This window comes from Mirounga angustirostris, unplaced genomic scaffold (genome assembly GCF_029215605.1).
Source record: "Mirounga angustirostris isolate CCGP_5_RB_7025 unplaced genomic scaffold, mMirAng1.0.hap1 SCAF_9, whole genome shotgun sequence".
Classification (NCBI taxonomy): domain Eukaryota; kingdom Metazoa; phylum Chordata; class Mammalia; order Carnivora; family Phocidae; genus Mirounga; species Mirounga angustirostris.
Window position 1 is genome coordinate 47,833,560 of NW_026991717.1, and position 19,365 is coordinate 47,852,924.

Genomic DNA, 19,365 nt, shown 5'->3' on the forward strand with positions numbered 1-19,365 from the left:
TTTTTCACTGTTACTCAAGATTTACTGAAAAAACGCACTCCGCACTATCAGATAAAAATGACATGTATATTCCTAAGAGGCTCTTACCAGGGAGTGGAGTGAGTTTTCATAGCTTGGGGATGAAGGAGCTTGCCCTCCAGCTCTGGGCCACTGACTGGTACCTGTTAAAACAAAACACAAAAGCACACATACATACATACCTTGGTTCACTCAATGATCTTGATAATGTTCTGAAAGAAAGGGTAACGATGTTCTGTGTATATAAACTTATGTAAGCATTTTTTGTTCAGCCTTCAGCATAGTATTGGCTACTGACAAGCCCAACACACTAAAAAAAACCATTTTTCATTATTAATACAACAGTGTAGGGAGTTAAAAAAAAAACTATACTTCAAAAAATAACTACTTTTTAAAAATTTGTATTAGTTATTATAATTTCTATTACTTTGTAACAAAAAAAGCAGAAACAGACCCATGAATACAGAGAACTGGTGGTTGGCAGAGAGGAGGGGGGAGTGGGGGAAGGAAAAAGTGGGTAAAGGAGTGGGAAGGTACAGGCTTCCAGTTATGGAATGAGTAACTCATGGGATGAAAGGTACAGCATAGAGAATCTAGTCAATGGTACTGTAATAGTGTTGTCTGGTGACAGATGGTAGCTACTAGACTTGCAGTGAGCACAGCACAACATACAGAGTTGTTGAATCACTATGCTGTACACCTGAAATTAATGTAACATTGTATGTCAACTACACTTCAAAAAACAAAACAAAAACTACTTTTATGTTTGCATATTCTTCAGACTTTGTCCATAAGTACATATTATCTTGAGAAAATGTACTTAAAATACACGTAATTTAAAATTCTGTTCTTCCCCCATGGCTTTACACAGTCTTTATGATAATGTTATTAATGATTATGTTAATATTCACCTGATTCTCTAGATCATAATTAACCACCATTATTACCTCACTATTGGATGTTTTGGTTGCTTTCAGTTAGCTATCATAAATAGTATCTAAATATTACTATACTGTGAATGGTAAGTATTGTTATTCTCTTTTTGGGAACACGTCTTGAGGATAAATAGCATTTCTCTCTTTCTTTTTTTTTTTTTAACCGGAGCCCAACATGGGCCTTGAACTCATGACCCTGCGATCAAGACCTGAGCTGAGGGGCACCTGGGTGGCTCAGTGGTTAGGCGTCTGCCTTCAGCTCAGGTCATGATCCCAGGGTCCTGAAATCGAGCCTCGCATCGGGCTCCCTGCTCTGCAGGAGGCCTGCTTCTCCCTCTCCCACTCCCCCTGCTTGTGTTCCCTCTCTGGCTGTCTCTCTCTCTGTCAAATAAATAAATAAAATCTTAAAAAACAAAAAACAAAAAACAAACCTGAGCTGAAATCAAGAGTTAGATGCTTAACTGACTGAGCCATCCAGGCACCCCAGGGATAAATAGCATTTCTGAATTAAAAGGTATAAATATATTTATGATCCTTAATTCACAAAGCCAAATTGCTTTCTAAAGTCTTATTATTATAAATTATACACAAATGAACCAATTTCAAATGACTGCAAATACATTTACGATTATCTATTAAACACTTTCCCAGTATAATTTACACCAAAATGCATTATTTAATTTGGAAAATATCATTATGAGAATTGTTAAATGTTGTTTACCCTTCAACTTTAGAAAGTAGCAATATAATAACATAAAGAGAGAAAAGAAGTTCAGAGTAGAAAAAATAAAAAGGAAAAAAAACTATAAAAAAAATGAAAATGTTAATCCATCCATGTGTTGGGGAGAATGCAGTGTTTAAATGGTCATGCCAAAATAGCTTAAAAAAAAAAAAATTGATCAAAAATCCTATTTCATCACTGTGCATTTGGAAATAAATTATTTACAGACAATAACAAAAACCATTCAATTAAATACATATTATTGTTCTTTATAAAAGCTTCAGTGACAACCTAAGTTATATTAGAAATCCGAAGTTGGAGAACTCGAAGGTTTACTTAATTTGTCTCATTTACTGCTAAATGAAGTTTTAACCTATGTTCCACCAAGCCTGTTGTTGCAGATTATTTGCTATATTTAGGAAACACTGAAAACTTATGATAAATCATAACTATTATAGTTCACTTTAGTTGAATAACCTAGTAATTGCATTCCCATCAATCATATATATTTTGCAAGTTGAAAAGTTGGATTCTTAACCTGATTGTTTTCACAATTATATGCACACTGTCGTGATTACACAGAAGAAATTTAGACACTAATATTGTAAGAAAAAACATGTTAATATACTTCATCAGCTAACAATTTTTTTTTTACTTGTAAGCAAATCACAATATTTTGAGGAATATTAAAGGTTTCCTGCTAAACATACAAAGGTAATCCTAATTCAACTATATAAATTATGGACAATCTAAAATTGCACATTGAAACAGAAGTTTGTGAACTAAATTTATATAACAATTAGAATTCAGCAACCAGAGAAACCCAGTAACTGATTATATGAAGAATTCACATAAACAGCATTTCTGTTCAGCCCACACTCTACCACTGGTTTTAGTGCATTAGTGTGTTCCAAGCACTGATGTAGAACTAGGAATTTTATGTGAATAAGAGGGTTACTCATAATCCGTTTTGAAAAAGATCCCAAATTACTTTGAAAGTAGTTCCTTTTAATGTTTATAATATTTTATTTTCAGACATTTTGCTCCACTTTTCCCCATTTCCCTTTTGGGTGATCAGCCTGTAACAGGACCCTAATCATCAAATTATTTAATCTGTATGGGATAGTAATAACAAGTTTTATGTTTAAACACCTCAGGATTGTTAGCATGCATCTGCTTGGCAAAACAGGCAATTTTTGTGGTTCTTCAACTAGTTTAGTGTTGAGGAATGAGATGTGCAATGAGTTACTTAGGTAAGAAATCACCTACACTCATTATTTTTTGATAGTGATATGAAGAAACCATGCTAACGTCTATATCCAAAATGTAATTCATTAAACTGGAAAAATACATATATACTCAAACCTGTTTTGTTTTTATTATAGATTGGGCTGCCCCATTATGACATACTTGGTTAAAACAGAATACTAACATGCTTAAATCACTGATAGCTGTTTGAACTTCATAGAAATGTCAAATTATAGTTCATGGACAGAGCTCCTTGCACTCCAGTTAGTCCTTTCAAAAATTCATGCTATTAGTCACAAAGGGGATGACTGGATAGAGTTAGTTCAGTAGAAGTCAATCCTATAGCTGATGTTGACGTCTCTCTCTCTAGCTTGTAATCATCAACTGTAGCATTATTAAACAAATATGGAAGAGAATAGGGTATTTCCTGCCTTCCTTCCCTGTCACCTGATATCTAGTGTAGAAATACCTACACTAGAGGTAGGGGCTTACCCTTTCCTTCTATTAGATAAGCACAAGCTTTCAACTGTTTTTGTAGTTAACAATTACTACAAATACCTGGGCCTTTTAGGGATCACCCCAAAGAGCTAGTTCTTATTCAAGAAGGACTGTAATAGGGCGCCTGGGTGGCTCAGTTGGTTAAGCGACTGCCTTCGGCTCAGGTCATGATCCTGGAGTCCAGGGATCGAGTCCTGCATCGGGCTCCCTGCTCAGCGGGGAGTCTGCTTCTCCCTCTGACCCTCCTCCCTCTCGTGCTCTCATTCTCTCTCGCAAATAAATAAATAAAATAAAATAAAAAAAAAGGACTGTAATAAACTTACCTGCTATTAAAATTTAATGACCGTTTCCAAAAAACAAGCTAGCTAAGGTGATTAGAACAGGAGAACTGAATTATTTGGCTAGAAAATGTGGACAGGCTTTTTTTGATCACTAAATCCAAAATCCACCTAGTGTTTCTGACCTGCTCTCACTCTGAGTGGAACTTAGAGTTAACTGGTTAATAAATTTTAGAGACTAGATACCAACATATTGAATGGCTGAAAGAAATTCTTAGGGACCATTTATTTATCACGCATTTTCCTTATTTTGTTAGTTGCTTTCCCTTGTAATCTCACCTTAAACTCAAACTTTCATGAGATCCCTCGTACTTGGAAAAAGTTGGATAATCCTTAATGTAGCACTGAGTGCTTTGCTTTCCATAATTTGGCTCAACCTTTCCATCTTAGTGCTTCACACTTCCATACGTGAAGAGTTCATAATCAGTCATGCCCATGACTCTGGATGAAGAAGTCATGTGCTTTCTTGCATCTGGATCTTTGTTACACTCTTCCCTTTAGACCCAGACTCTTTCTCCTCCTTTTAAAGTCCTGCTCTCTTCATGAAGTTTATCCTGATCACTCTAGCTTAGGGTGAATTCTGATGGCTGTATTTTTATGTGTGCTTATCTTTTATTTTCTCAGCTAAACTGAACACCTGCTGAAATCAGATAAATGCCTAACACCAGGCACACTGACAGATGATAAAAATAAATATCTCATTGATTAAACTAGCCAAAACTAAGGAATCTTTTCTTCCTATTTCTATTGTAAATGCTCTCACGATTGCTACTGAGCATTGCAATTATTAAACCTTTATTTATATTCCAGAAGGAGGTAAGAAAGGCAAAACATGGTTTTGCTTGTCTGCTTTCGAAGTTTCCTTAATAAACACACCCTTTTAAATACTTGTGTCGTTTCCCAAATGGCAACTGTAATAGACATAGTCATCTCTTCTACCTTGCTGCTGGAGCCCTGATTTTGTTCAGAAGGTGGGTGGGGTATCTATCCTTTCCTGGTGTGAACCAGAAAAGAGTAACTCTATTCTTAGCTTTTGGGGTAAATCCTGATGCCTAAGATAAACATGGTGGTCCCATTTCTGTTGTGAGCAGGTGTGGTAGGGGCCCAATGCTGGCCAAGGACTCATGAGAGCCAATCTGTTGAAGAAGCTTCTGAAAAAGATTTTTTTTTTTTTTTAAAGATTTATTTATTTGAGAGAGCGAGAATGAGAGAGAGTGTACATGAGAGGGGGGAGGGTTAGAGGGAGAAGCAGGCTCCTTGCTGAGCAGGGAGCCTGATGCGGGACTCGATCCCGGGACTCCAGGATCATGACCTGAGCCGAAGGCAGTCGCTTAACCAACTGAGCCACCCAGGCGCCCTGAAAAAGATTCTTAAAATACAAGGAAAAGATGGTCCTTTTTCTTCTACTGAATATTGTTTTGTCCACATATGGTACCTCGAACTGCTGAACTTGCCACCAGCCTGAGGAAGAATTGCAAAGCAGTAGAGCAGGAGCTCTGACATACTAGGGTCCAGGAACTTGCCCTGCTATGGGCTTCTTGTCATACAGGATCAGCAATCCCCTCATTATTCAACTAAAGCCAGTCAAGACAAGAATCTCTCTTCCTTTCAGCCTACAGCATCCTGACGGATACAATATCACCATCTCAGAAGTTCCTCATAAGCATGCTCTAGGCAAAAACATATGTTCTTGGCCTGAAAAGTTCCTAAGGAAAATGAGTGGAATTTAAACAAGAATGGTGGTTGCCTTAGAAGATGCCTATGTGGCTCTTCACCTGTTTATCTCTCCTCAAAGGCCTGGGCTAGTCTGACTGATGCTCAGGCATAGAGAATAGGACAAGTGTAGAGAGCACACAGTGGGGTAGAATTTTTTACTCTAGATAACAGGCCACTGCAATACAAGGTACCAAATAACTTTCACATATTATAATAGAAGCTCTGGTTTGCTCCATCTTTTTCATTTTTCCTTCACCTCTGAATAATTTATCACATTGTGCTTTCCTTTTTCCTTCTCCCTTTACATTTCTGCCAATTTAGGGTGTGTAGTATATGTATGTGTGTGGTGACAGGATGGAAATACTAGATACAGGAGATGGGAAAGATGCACTCGCATAAAATCAGTCTTTGATGTGCTGTTTCAGTAGGAATATATGAAAGAAAGAATTTTTCTTCGATTATGACTGCCGAATTGGAAAAAGAAGCCTATTAATACCTTCATTACACACTTCAACAGACCACAGATTTTCATTAATGAGCTGGATTAAAGGGGGGGGAAGGTTATCACCTATTAAACATCAAATAAAGATGGAGGAGGAAATGTGAGATTTTACTTTGGACCATTATTTTTTGAAAAATGTCTAAGTCTCTGATTCTCCATTTTAGTGATGTCCCCTCATAAATGCTGAACTCCTCTGCTGCCTGACTTCCCACCCAGTATTAATAAAAACCAAAGGATACTTTTACAGCTCACTGGGCAGAGGAGGCGGGGAGGTGGGAACACACAGTAAGGACAGATATTCTCATCTGATGAGAAAGGGAAACAGGCTGTGGCAAAAATGACACTGATAGCTTTAGTAAAACTGTGCCAGAAGGGTGAGCAGGGTTAAAGTTACATCATTCTTCCTGTAATTTCAGCTCTCTGTTAAATAACAACTTTAAGTCAATGGGTCTTTCATAGTCCTGTCTATGTGGGGAACAGCTGTTCAACTTGTACTTGACAGCTGAAGCCACGGGGTCGGAGAGAGTGGCCGAGCCCACTAAGAGCCGAAAGCAGCTGCCAGCAGTTCAGTCCAACACCCTACACCGGAGCGCTTCTTAGCAGAGGCCCAAAGCCAACGCGCTAAGCACAGGTGACAGTCAGGGCCCTGATACACCAGAAACCTTCAACAAGGCAAAAAGGTTTAACAACAACAAGAAAGCCACATGGACTTACTTAATGACTTGATCAGAAAAAGAGAATCAATGCTGAGGTCAGTTGCTGGAGGAGTAAGGCAATTTACCCAGCTGCCTAATGTCTTTTCCTCACAACTAATATATTTCTTCTTCAGCATGTTTTTTTTTTTCTCAAACACTACTCAGAAAAATATAATTCAAGTTTTAAAATTATAGCTTAATAAATATTAAGCACTTTCCTATAATTTTATTTCTTTCTAATGTCTAAAAATTCCTATTTACAATAATAATTGTACCTCAACAAATTTATACTGTAGGATAGTGACTGGAATGTTACAGCAAATGTGGAAAAAAACAGGAAAAAGTAAAACAAATCTGAACCGCTTCTCTAACTCACTAACAATATTCATCCACATTGACAGAGACTTCCTTAGCAAAAAGCTACATTATTCCCAAGAATTTATATATATATATATATATATGAAATAATAACTTAGTGGACCTAAAAATAAAGACAAACTAGTAGAAACTTATTCACTTCTGAGTCTTATACATGGTACATGGAAAAGGCAGAGAACAAGGAAGAAAGATGTTACATGTTCTTCTAAATAGGGTATTCTGTTTACTTTCTATGTTACCTTACCCAAAATTTTGAATTATCTCCTTCTATTTTGCTTTCATCCCAATTGTCTAACCTTATTTTTGTCCTGTTACAACAACCATTCTTAGAAATTATACCAAATTAAGAATTGGAAAAGAATAATTCAAAACTAGCAAATATTTCAATATTCAAAATGAACAAGAGGAAGGCTCTGTTTACGTGTTTTCTCAAAATTCAGATGATTTTTCATGAATTTTTACTAGGTTTTATTGGAAAATAAACAAAGTTCAAATATTTCAAAGCAGCCCAATACACGTTTTTAAGTCAATAGATAAAACAGAAGCCTACCTGTGAGAGGTGAGGGTGATCCAACTGGTGTTGATGGATTTGATGGAAAACTACTGCTGGTATGGTCAGGAGAATAAATCTAACCAGAAAACAAAATATACATTTATCAATATGTGACAACAACAAAAATAGAACTCCATTTGCATGGAGTTATTTTTATAATCTAAGTTGCCACCCCTAAAACTCAGAGTGAAAAACTGGTTTCATCAATTTAGGACTATTCCATTACATGAAGGCTATATATAGTTTTAAAGCTAGGATTAAAAAGTATCTTATATATCCTAGGGGCACCTACCTGGGTCAATCAGTAGAGCATGTGACTCTCATGAGTTTGAGCCCCATATTGGACACAGAGACTACTTAAAAAAAAAAGTATCATATATATTCTAATAATGAGAGGAACAAAATACATCCTATCTATTTCTTTACTATTCCAGTTGAAAATTATTAAGGTTTCTGTTAGAACAAAAAAGAGAAGTGACTATGAGTTAACACATCTAATAAACAATTTTTCTTGGGGCACCTGGGTGGCTCAGTTGGTTAGGCATCTGCCTTTGGCTCAGGTCATGATCCCAGGATGCTGGGATTGAGCCCTGCATTGGGCTCCCTGCTCACTGGAGAGTCTGCTTCTCCCTCTCCCTCTGCTGCTCCCCCTGCTGTGTGCTCTTTGTGTCAAATAAATAAATAAAATCTTAAAAACCCCAATAATCTTTCTTAAATATATCATCCAAATAAGTGATATTCATTAAAAATAATTATCTCAGGAAACTATTATCTTTTGACAATAGTCTTTAAAAACAGTTTTTAGGGCGCCTGGGTGGCTCAGACGGTTAAGCGTCTGCCTTCGGCTCAGGTTGTGATCCCGGGGTCCTGGGATCGAGCCCCGCATCGGGCTCCCTGCTCAGCAGGGAGCCTGCTTCTCCCTCTCCCTGCCGCTCCCCCTGTTTGTGCGCGTGCTGTCAAAAAAAAAAAAAAAAAAAGTCTTAAAAGCCAAAGAAAAAAAATTTTTAAATATTCTTTATTTCTTATTTAAAAAGTTCTCAGTTTGACCAACTACATTTTTGCCAAATTTAGCTCCAAATGATGTATCATATAAAATTGAACTTGCTCCCAAAGGGTATCTTGTCACCCTTGAGGAAAGTGGAAGAAACCCTAAAAGTCCTTCAGAAAATGTTCCCAAAATGATTTGTGAATTTCACCTCCTAAGAGGTCCACTTCATTCATTCATTCATTCATTGAGAGAAAGCGTGTGTGTATGAACTGGGGGGAGGGGGGCAGAGGGGGAGAGAGAATCTTAAGCAGGCTCCATGCCCAGCACAGAGCCAGCCCCATGTGGGATCGACGTGGGCTTGATCTCACCACCCTGAGATCATGATCTGAACTGAAATCAAGAACTGGATGCTTAACCGACTGAGTAATCCAGGAGCCCCTAAGGGGATCCACTTTAAAACATCTGGATGCATAAATTTTGGTATTTTGGCTAAAAGTTTTGTTGCAATATTTTGTATTTATTTCATATTGCTAAAAAAAGTGACAGAGAATAGTGACAAGTTTACTTAATTAACCATTAAATATTTTAAAAGTCTCTTTAATCCAAGTCCTAAGAGTCCCTAGGAAGTTTTCTCTAGGAAATTCTATTTCTCTTCTGTTATAAGCATAATAAACCATCTTCACATCTCATCACTTAACTTAGGGCAGACAAATCAACTTATGTGGATGAACTGTGGTCAAACATTTTAAAAAGGAAAACTACTTGTCGGTGAAAGGAGTAATCCAATAGAAATACCCTTGTTCTGAATAAGCTTAGACCTCTAATGAATTTAAAGAGGCTCAAATTATGGCAAACAAGGGGGTCTCAGCATTGGTTTTAAAGACAGCATAATATGCTTGAAAAAGCCAGATACTGGGACAGGCTCATGAAAGACAAAATTCCACAAGTCATAATCATTAAACACAACAGCTTTTATTTTTCATAAAGAAGAAAGCACTAATTGAATTGCAAGCAGCCAGAAAGCCTATTTTCCTTTGACTACAAATGGATATACCTACCTCAAAGAAAATACACCAATTTGTATAATGTTACTAAATTCTAATTGTAAATGCCTTTAATCACCAACTCTCTCCAAATAGCCAGATCTAGAAGTTGTATATTCAAGTTAAAAAGCCATTTTGGGAAAGCAAAACTATGGAGACTTCAAAAGACGTTATGGAAGGACTAGTAACAAGGAGGGTAGTATGTTGTATTAAGATCAATACTGTTGGTCTTAAAGTTAATTACCTTGTAAAAAATCAGGATGCACATGTGAAAATTAGCTAAAGTTCACATTTTTAGGAATAACTGATGCTAACTTTTATGAAATACGTCTTAACTATAACATTGGTAAGGGAGGGAAGAGTTGATAACATTGAGGGTGGGTGGATGAGCAGTGAGAAAAGTTTCAGTTTCATGTAAAACTTTATCATCAAATAGACCAACTCGCTGTAAAGATCACCAGCATGAAAGCATTAGAGAAACAGCACTGCCTCTCTGTCATACCCTGCTGGTTTTGTCATGTTTCTTCATAGTGTTTACAGTGATCCTTAACCGTCTAAACTTGTTTACTTGTTTTATATCTGTCTCTTACCTTTTCTTGCAATAAAATGTATGCTCCAGGAGAGCTAGGACTTTGTCTTATTCAGACAAAATCTGAATTATACAGGATTTGCAGTAGCTTCAGATTCTACAACAGTGCTGGTAAATATATACTTGTTGAAAGAATGAATGATTATTATCCTTGCGAGAAGTTACTATTTGAGTATTTCTTTTACATCACTGGATATAATACTTAGGCTCCGTTTCTCTTTCATGCTTTCAGTTTCTTAATGTAGGTTTCTCTCAGAGCTCTAGCCTCGGTTTTCTTTTCTATTGACCTGTGTTTTATCCCTTGGTAATATCATTTCTGAAAGTATCAACTATGACATCTCTGTGAATGACATTTCTATGCTCATACTGGTTGCTGGACTTCTCCATCTGGACATACTCTTTCACTTCAAGCTCAATATGCCAAGCCAAACTTTGCATCACTGCCCCAAGCTTCCCACTCTTCCCGTCTCTACTCTTCTGTTTCCTCTACTTGGGCACCAGCATTCTCATGGTCACAAAATCCACTCTCTCTCCCCGGCCCCTTCTTCCCCCCTCCCCCCTTCCCACCACAGACTCCAATACCTGCAATTCTCTACGTTTCTGGGATAGGAACACATCTTTCTCACCGCTGTGACACTACTTTAAACCTTTAGTAGAACTTATGGAGGCATTATTTAAGTCTTTCTATTTCTAGTTACTCCCTTGCTCCTTTTACCCCATATATAATTGCCTGAGCTATTGTCCCCAACCAGTTTTAAACAGTCAAATCCCATGCAGTACTTCCTGTTGCCTACTAAATAGAACAGAATGACATTTGATGTCTTCCATAATCTGGTCACAAAAATAGCTTCCTACCTTATAACCTACGTATAAACATTATATACCCTATAGTCCAAACAAAAGATGTATTTTTTTCATTTTCTGAACTTGGCTTATCCTTTCAAAATGCCTATTTCTTAATTTCTCCATGATGGAATTCTACAACACATGATAGCCCAGCACAAATGTCACCTCCCCATTTACACTCATCTTCGCCTCCTTTATACTCTTAGAATAATTACACTTTTCTTGAGTCTTTTACTTCACAGTATATTCTACATGATCATTTTTTGTATACCTATCTTCTCCTTGACTGTAAGCTCTTTGAAGGCAGAGACCTTATAATGTTCTATATTGAATCCACCATTGCCTATCACTGTCTTATCAAGTAGGTGCTGAGTATTTATTTAAAAAAAACCTGGAGTGGGGCGCCTGAGTGGCTCAGTTGGTTAAACGACTGCCTTCGGCTCAGGTCATGATCCTGGAGTCCCGGGATCGAGTCCCGCATCGGGCTCTCTGCTCAGCAAGGGGTCTGCTTCTCCCTCTGACCCTCTTCCCTCTCGTGCTCTCTGTCTCTCATTCTCTCTCTCTCTCAAATAAATAAATAAAATCTTAAAAAAAAATAAATAAAAAATAAAAAAAACATGGAGTAACTAAACTGCACTTGAAATCTGCTATAGCTACTTTTCAGTAAAAAGCAAGACTGAGTAGATGGTAGTATTTCTTAGTATTTATGTAATGGGGTTCAGTAACAGAAATACCAAAGGGGGTTAAAAGATCTTGTTATAAAGGTGAATTCATTTACAAATCAGTTTTATGGTATAAGCTTTGAGAACAATGATATGGTGATGTTCTGCGAATATTTCTGAGAATTAGTGTTGATGTATTAAGCTGTCCATACCGCATTGTTAGGCAGGCGTGAGTTTTTGAGGGTATAAATAGACTATCAAGACAATCAAATGAGGGCTTTAAAAAAAAAATCACTGTAAAAACACATATCAAATATAAAATGTATCAAGTGTAAAAATATATAATTTTGGTGTTTTTTTCAAAAACAGCTTCTCCATTTGTATAATAAAAGGCATTTTCTCCACTCACCCATCACATTGTCTAGTTCTCCTTTGCCCTAAATTAAAGTGATGACAGACAGAATTGTTGTTAATACCTTTCCTGAACTGACAGATAGCCTGGCAAATTATAGGACTTTTCTTGTCCCTTCTACTTTCATAAAAAAGAGTGGGTATGTGGGGGACACCTGGGTGGCTCAGTCAGTTAAGCGTCCGCCTTTGGCTCAGGTCATGATCCCAGGGTCCTGGGATCGAGTCCCACATCAGGCTCCTTGCTCAGTGGGGAGCCTGCTTCTCCCTCTGCCTGCCACTCCCCCCTGCTTGTGTGCTCTCTTTCTGACAAATAAAATCTTTAAAAAAAAGAATGGGTACGTGGGGAGAGGAGGAGTAACACATTATAAAAACAGGGTAATACAGCCTTTCAGAACACAGATCATTTCATTAAACTTCACCTCTGTATGTTTCTTCTATCACCGAATCACATACAAGTTAAACTTATTCTATAGAAATTGTTGTTACTTTAAGAAATTCTAAAATTAGACTTTATTTGACAAAGAGCATTCTAAATCAGGATTTCATTACTTCTTGTACGTTCTGACCTTAAAGAACTCCTACACTGATGTTTGAAGGAAAAAAAAAAAAGAAAAAGAAAAAAGTCACTTAAAAAATGGGGATGGGAGTGATTTAGAATGTAAAGCATAAACACAAAGTAAGAACTCATTCTGCATGCAGTCCATGGTCCTCATACTGTTAAATGACCAATGATGAATAACTCCCAATACCTTCTGCCAGGCTTAAACGGTAATACGCCTCATTTTAGTGCAACAAATGAGGCTCCTCCTCCTATCAGTCATGGTCCATTCCAATCAGCAGGGTGCCAATAAGCCAGAAGCTAATGAAAAGGGCCTCAGACAAAAAAGAAACAATGAAGGGCTCCCAAGCCCAACCTTGGAACTGTGAGCCCAATTTTTTAAACACTACAGTGCACATTTCAGTTAATCTTTATTATGCTAATGTTATTGAGTCTAAGGAACAAAGAAACTTATTTCATGAATTACTTTTAAACGTCAACTTCCCTGAATTTTCTTTTCTTTTGTTAGAGACTACTGACCATTTAACGATCCAGATTAAAACACACACACACACACACACACACACACACACACTCTTTCTCTCTCTCCCCCCCCCCTTTCTCTCCTTTGCTTGGAGGTAGAAATCAAAACATAAATTATCACAAAGAAGTCTGATATAATCAACAAAGTTAAACAGTCCTCTTGTTTGATCTCCTCTAAATTAAAGACCAAGTGTTTTGATATGGTATTAGGCACTGAAATAAACCAGATGTTTCTTCCTCTATGTAACTCTCCATGGGCACAATCTTAAAGGGTTATTGTCTGGCAAATGTTCAGGGAAACACATTAAAAATGGCACGAATACCCAGATTTTCCTTTCCTTCTATCTACCCTAGTTTATTATCTAAACTAATGCATAATCCACAGGGCTTTGGGAACTTTGTGTAAATACTTTCATGTACAATTCTCTTTCTAGCTATCCTGAGATTAAGACCACAATTATCCCGGCTTAAACCTAAAATAAAGGAACCTTTGCAAATGCATTATCTGGCCTTACATGTTTAATCACAGTATTCTGTGTGCTCTTTAATACCTAAACTAAAGAACAAAGGTTGTACCCTGTGATGTTTCACACATGAAAGACCTTCTAAGACATGTATCAGACGACTGGGGAGCTAGAAATAACTTCTAATGACAATAGCATAGTGTTTTCTCCATCTAAAACTAGATGCTATATTAAAAATGTCATATTCTAAAGAACTTAAAATTTCAAAATACCCATGGTCACCATTTCCAAAGATCTGTAATACCTGACATAAAATTCTGATATGAATGTTAGACTCTCAAATGTAATCCTCAGAAAATTCCTTCTCCTCATCGCTTCTAATCCTTCCTACTTCCCATGTAATGTTTTTGTTTTTCAGTACATTCTGTGAGCACTAAAGTGAATGTGAGTCCCTAACGGAAGTTAGAGAAAGAATGTGTTTTGGGGAGGTGTCTGGTGGGGAGGGGGCAGCAGATGGGTTGAAGGAAGGGATTTCAACTGTGCAGACTATGGCATGCAGTGATGGAGCAGATGGAATGCATCACCGTCAGCTATGACAGAAGTGATTTATGGAATGACCTGGCTGCTCCTGCCTAGTAACAACACAGGATGACAGAGCTGAGTTTCCATGACAACCAAAGCCCACCCACTAACTAGATTAAACATTCTTCCCTGGCTTCCACTCATGGAGAATTTGGATTTTTTTTTTCCCTAATGCCAACTGGTTTGGCTACTATGCTGGTCATAATATGGGAAACAGTCAACTATGAGAAGGGTAACTGAAAGGGAGCTTGAAGGACAACCACTGAGAATATCACAAATTCTTGCCTGCCTACCTGCCAAGGTTCCTTTACAGAAGTTTCCTTGCATAAAATAAACAAAAGACTTTTGAGAAAAAAGCCCCCAAAATGCAGTTTGTATTTTTTAAAGTTGACTAGAATTGAAAGTTCAATGTTGTCCTCCTACATGTGAAATATCTGCTACTGGATTCTTTCAGAATCAACAGAAAATATGGTAAGACAGTCAAATTCCTGGGAGGCACTCAGATTTAATATTATAGAATAATTTTATTTCTAAGCAGGTAGTTTTCATCAGGTGGGAATAAGTCCAGAAAATGTAGGACCACTTCCTTTAATCCTCAACACCCTGTAAAACCGCAGTCACTGTAGCATTTCTCTTTCTGGAGAAACAGTAGTGAAGAGAGTTGGATCCAGGTTCTTACCTAATATATATGGGCTTTACCCTTCCTAGCTTGGTGATCCCTAGGACAAACTACTTAATCTTTCTGAGCTGAAGTTACTTAACCTTTTAAACTTTAGTTCCTCATCTGTAATGTGAGGATAATAATGCCAACCTCACAGGGTTTTCTAGAGGATTAAATGAAACAAAGCACGTAAATGCTTAGTGTAATACCCGGTACCTAGTAAACATTCAAATTATAAGTGATATTCTTGTGGGCTTTGTTCTTATCTTCACTATTTTTGTCATATGATGTGAGACTAAATTCAACAAGCATTTACTGAGCTCTATTTTTTGTGGGGTGCTCTACTATGTGGTAGATGAGTTTGCCTTGGCTTTATTTCTCAAGGAACTTGTAGTGGGATGCAGAGAAAGGTTTATTTACAGAAACTATATACAAAGAGGTTTATCTCCTTAAATGTTCAATGGCTGTTTCCTCTACTCACAGGTTAAGTGGCCTGCCTTCCCCAGGAACAGCAGTAAATGTGTCTGACAGAGTTAACTGCACTTCATAGAAAATGTAAGACAACTCTGTGGGAATTCTGAGAGGCATACCATTCAAGGAGAAAAAAAAGAAAAGAAAGAAAAAGCCTGAGGAGAAAATTCGGAAAGTACAAAGCAGAAGTGCCTCTTTTAAACAATGAGATTTGGAGTCTTTGTGAATTACTGGTAAATGCTCTCCCAAAAGAATTCTGAAAGAAGGGATTTCAGTTTTAATGTTTTAAGGATCAGCTACTAAAACAATCATTGCTTTGTCATTAATGTCCTGATATGATATAAATTAGCTGCTCAAGAAAATACTATGGGATTCCTTCAAATCAGTTCTACTCATGTTAGCATGAGTTCTTCATGAATCTGGATTTTTTAGGGGAAGACTCTCCTATTTCTTGAATGAATCAGTTGCAGATGATTATTTTTCCTTTTAAAAAATATGTAAAATGCTTTCTGTCTTAGAAAAATTTCTTACTGAAGATACTTTCTTCTGTGGACCAGAAGAATAACGGAGTTTTCTTGGTTCCATTTGACTTACTTAAATGGGCAACTCATTAAGTATGTATTTAAAACTAATAAGTAGATTTAACAATTAATCTCAGTAATTTTTGCTTTAGACCTAAAAATACCCAAATTTCTCTTCTTTCTATCTATGTCTGTTCCATTAAGTCAAAGACATATTTAAATTGAAGTTAGAAGGACAGGTTTTGTGGGAATGGGGTGGCAAGGTGTTCTGAGTTATTTTAAGGGCAACAAGAATCAATACACGCTGAGAATAGTTCCAACGGAGATATGAAGTTGATTGCTTTGTAACTACACTCTTTAACTATGACACGTACTGTCCACAAAATAGAATCAGCAGTGTAAAATTCATTCAGCAGAATAGGTAAAATCAATACTCACAGATGCCAAAGCCTTTCCAAGTGCATCACCTGTCTGTGAGCTTCCAGCAGCAGTCCCTCTGGTTCCTGAATATTTCAGGTAGAAAACAAATCAAGAATTTTAGCAGGCAGGATGCTTTTTTTTTTTTTTTTTAGCATTCTGCCATGATTTCAAGGGTGTTCTCTATCATTATCTCACCCACTGCAGCAAATATTGTGTGTGTGTTACACTTAATAAGCTAAGTTAAAGATGGGTTCGGTACCAGTTGCTACATTAATGAAAATTAAAAAGTTTTTCTTCCTTTCTTTCACTTTAAAACTCAATACTGGGGCACCTGGGTGGCTCAGTTGTTAAGCGTCTGCCTTCGGCTCAGGTCATGATCCCAGGGTCCTGGGATCGAGCCCCGCATCGGGCTCCCTGCTCAGTGGGGAGCCTGCTTCTCCCTCTCCCACTCCCCCTGCTTGTGTTCCCTCTCTCACTGTGTCTCTCTCTGTCAAATAAATAAAATCTTTAAAAAAAAAAAGTAAATAAAACTCAATACTAAAAAATATATTGAAAGATGTGGGGTTCATTGAAAATCCCCAAAGTAGGTTTTAGGGAGTTTTGCCAACCCAAAAAAAGCTTACCTAGAATGCTATCTGATCCATTGATGGGAGGAGTGTGTGAGGCAGCAACATAAGGCGAACTGCTGGTACTGCCACGATGGAAGCTAGACATTGGTGGGAGACTCGTGTTTATGTCTGTTGGTGAAACTGAGTGTGGAGGATAGTTCTAGAGAAAGGGGGAAAGAGACATGATCTATTAAATACATTTTCTGAATAATATGCACATATAACTGGACAACTACTATAACAGGTCAGAAAGAATATTACAAGTTAGCAGCTGAAGAGCACTACTACTGTCATTTACTTTTTAAAAAGGCATGCTAAAGGCAGTGAGCCTAGAAATATTTCAAATGTCACAAGTTTTGGCAGAATCAAATCTTACACTTGTAATCCAAAGAGAAACACAAGTGAGGACCAAGTGCTGCTGCACCCTAGCCACGTGTTAGAGCCTACCAAGCGGTCATGTGAATGAAGGCTGCCGTAACTACTGGATTGAGACATGTGGGAAGTGGAGGTCCCCAGAATTCCACCAAAACCAGGCTGGCTCATCCCATTTGATGAACTCCAAAGGTCAGAAGAATTGTGGGTCCCATCTAAGACGAAAAGAGAAATATAAAATTGTCCTTAGCTAAAATTTTTTATTTTGATGATGGCCGTAAGAATTCAAAAGGATACCCTCCAGATACTTTTTCCCCTCCCCTTTCCAAGCCAGTCTTCTATCTAGTTTCCTTCTCTCAATTACTGTTTAAAAAGAGGGAATAAAGCTCTAAAGTTAGAGGGGGAAAAAAAGTAATCCAAACTGCAGTAGGTAGGTTGTTATAAAAATCCTTCGAAGATTTAAATTCATATCAAAGAGGATAATAAAAATCTCAAATTTGGGGATGGGTTGGGTTTAATTTTGGTTAAATGGTATAACCATAAATATACCAAAAAATTCTTTATAACAAGCAATGTACATTATATCAAACTTTCTGAAACTGGAATAAAGAAGTTTCTCTAATAGTAAACGTAAGTAATTTATCAATTTATCAATGACTATATTATAGTCAGCCTTCAAATGAAATGTGTTAGCGATGACTTCACTTACCAGTGTAAAGTCAAGGAAGCGTTTATGTAGTGATTTATTGCTCCCATAGTATATGCTTCCCATAGTCCAAAACCGTATGAGACCAAATAAAAATTATTTGCTAGACATGAATTAAAGGAAATGCAACACTTTTTCACTCTTAATAAGTCTTATTCTGTTCTTTGATTTTCACTATTTATATTGATCATTCTAGGGGTGATAAGAGTCTGTAATTTAAATAAGAAACTAGAGTTGTTAATATCTTTCATTTGTTTCAATTCTAAAATGAGAAAGAGCAGCTCTACTCATTTTTCTCAACTGAAGTCCTTTTTAAGTTTGATCAATACTAGATGGGACACTCCAATGGTTTGTTGGATAGTCCAACTATATTGCAGTCAGCAATAAATAGCATTAGAAATTTTAGACCTAAATTTTAATTTATTTTGGCCAAAAATATCTAGAAATAATAACTGAATTCCTGTGTAGGTTTTCTCTTTCCTCACAATCTTAAATATTAGCTAATATACAATAGATAACTGCTGTAGGATTGACAACTATTTAGCAGTACTTACCTTGCATAAAGAAAGTGCTAGCAAACATACTGGTTGGTGGCTTGGGAGATGGATAACTAGGAGATTCACGGTTGAAATCATCTGAATTTGGGGATGGTGCATATACCTTAAAATTAAACAGGAAATTTAATTAAAATGTAAATGACTATCATATCTATCACTTATGTAAAATGAGTGTTACATTTCATAAAGGGCCTAAAAAATCCTAGCTAGTATCTATAAAGGGCTGCCACAAATCCAAAGAAACTAAATCCACATATATAAATCTAACTTGGTTACTATCTATATATTTGTTTTTAGCTGATTACTTGAGAAAAATACTACTCCAAATATCCCCATAACGCATTTTTGTGTGACAATTATACCAGGTGGTTGAATAAAGTCATAAATGTTGACTTTGCTTACAATCCATATAAGCTCATGATTCAAAATGTGGTGGCGGAAACAGTGTCTTTTGAATACAGCATGAAATAAATTTTGGGTTCATAAGATTCATTCTTTTCACTGTTACGAGATGTATTAAAATCAAAGCGAGTTAGATGAAAGGATACTATACTTTGTTATTATTAAAGGATAACCATAAAAGGCACACTGCAAGTTTTCAGAAACTTGCTTAACTTAGTAGGGTTAGCAAAATTAAAACCAAATTCTGCTGAGGGGTCCTAATTTCAAGTACACTTTTAAGTCTGGCACAGCTTTAAGAAAAATCTTATTTAGGGGTGCCTAGGTGGCTCAGTCAGTTGAGAGTCTGACTCCCGGTTTCACTTAGGTCATGATCATGGGA

General features: G+C 36.9%; 1 protein-coding gene across 11 annotated transcripts in view; it reads right to left on the reverse strand.

Moving 5' to 3' along the window:
* Window positions 1-19,365, reverse strand: part of TCF12 (transcription factor 12) — a 375,623-nt gene that overhangs the window by 29,546 nt on the left and 326,712 nt on the right. For all 11 annotated transcript variants that reach the window (XM_045899994.3, XM_045899996.3, XM_045899993.3 and 8 more), the window contains 6 exons: window positions 18,582-18,687; window positions 17,397-17,536; window positions 16,965-17,109; window positions 16,360-16,424; window positions 7,600-7,678; window positions 88-161 (listed from right to left, as the gene is read on the reverse strand). In XM_045899994.3, coding sequence (XP_045755950.1) covers window positions 88-161; window positions 7,600-7,678; window positions 16,360-16,424; window positions 16,965-17,109; window positions 17,397-17,536; window positions 18,582-18,687 — 609 coding nt within the window. The remainder of the gene's footprint in view (window positions 1-87; window positions 162-7,599; window positions 7,679-16,359; window positions 16,425-16,964; window positions 17,110-17,396; window positions 17,537-18,581; window positions 18,688-19,365) is intronic.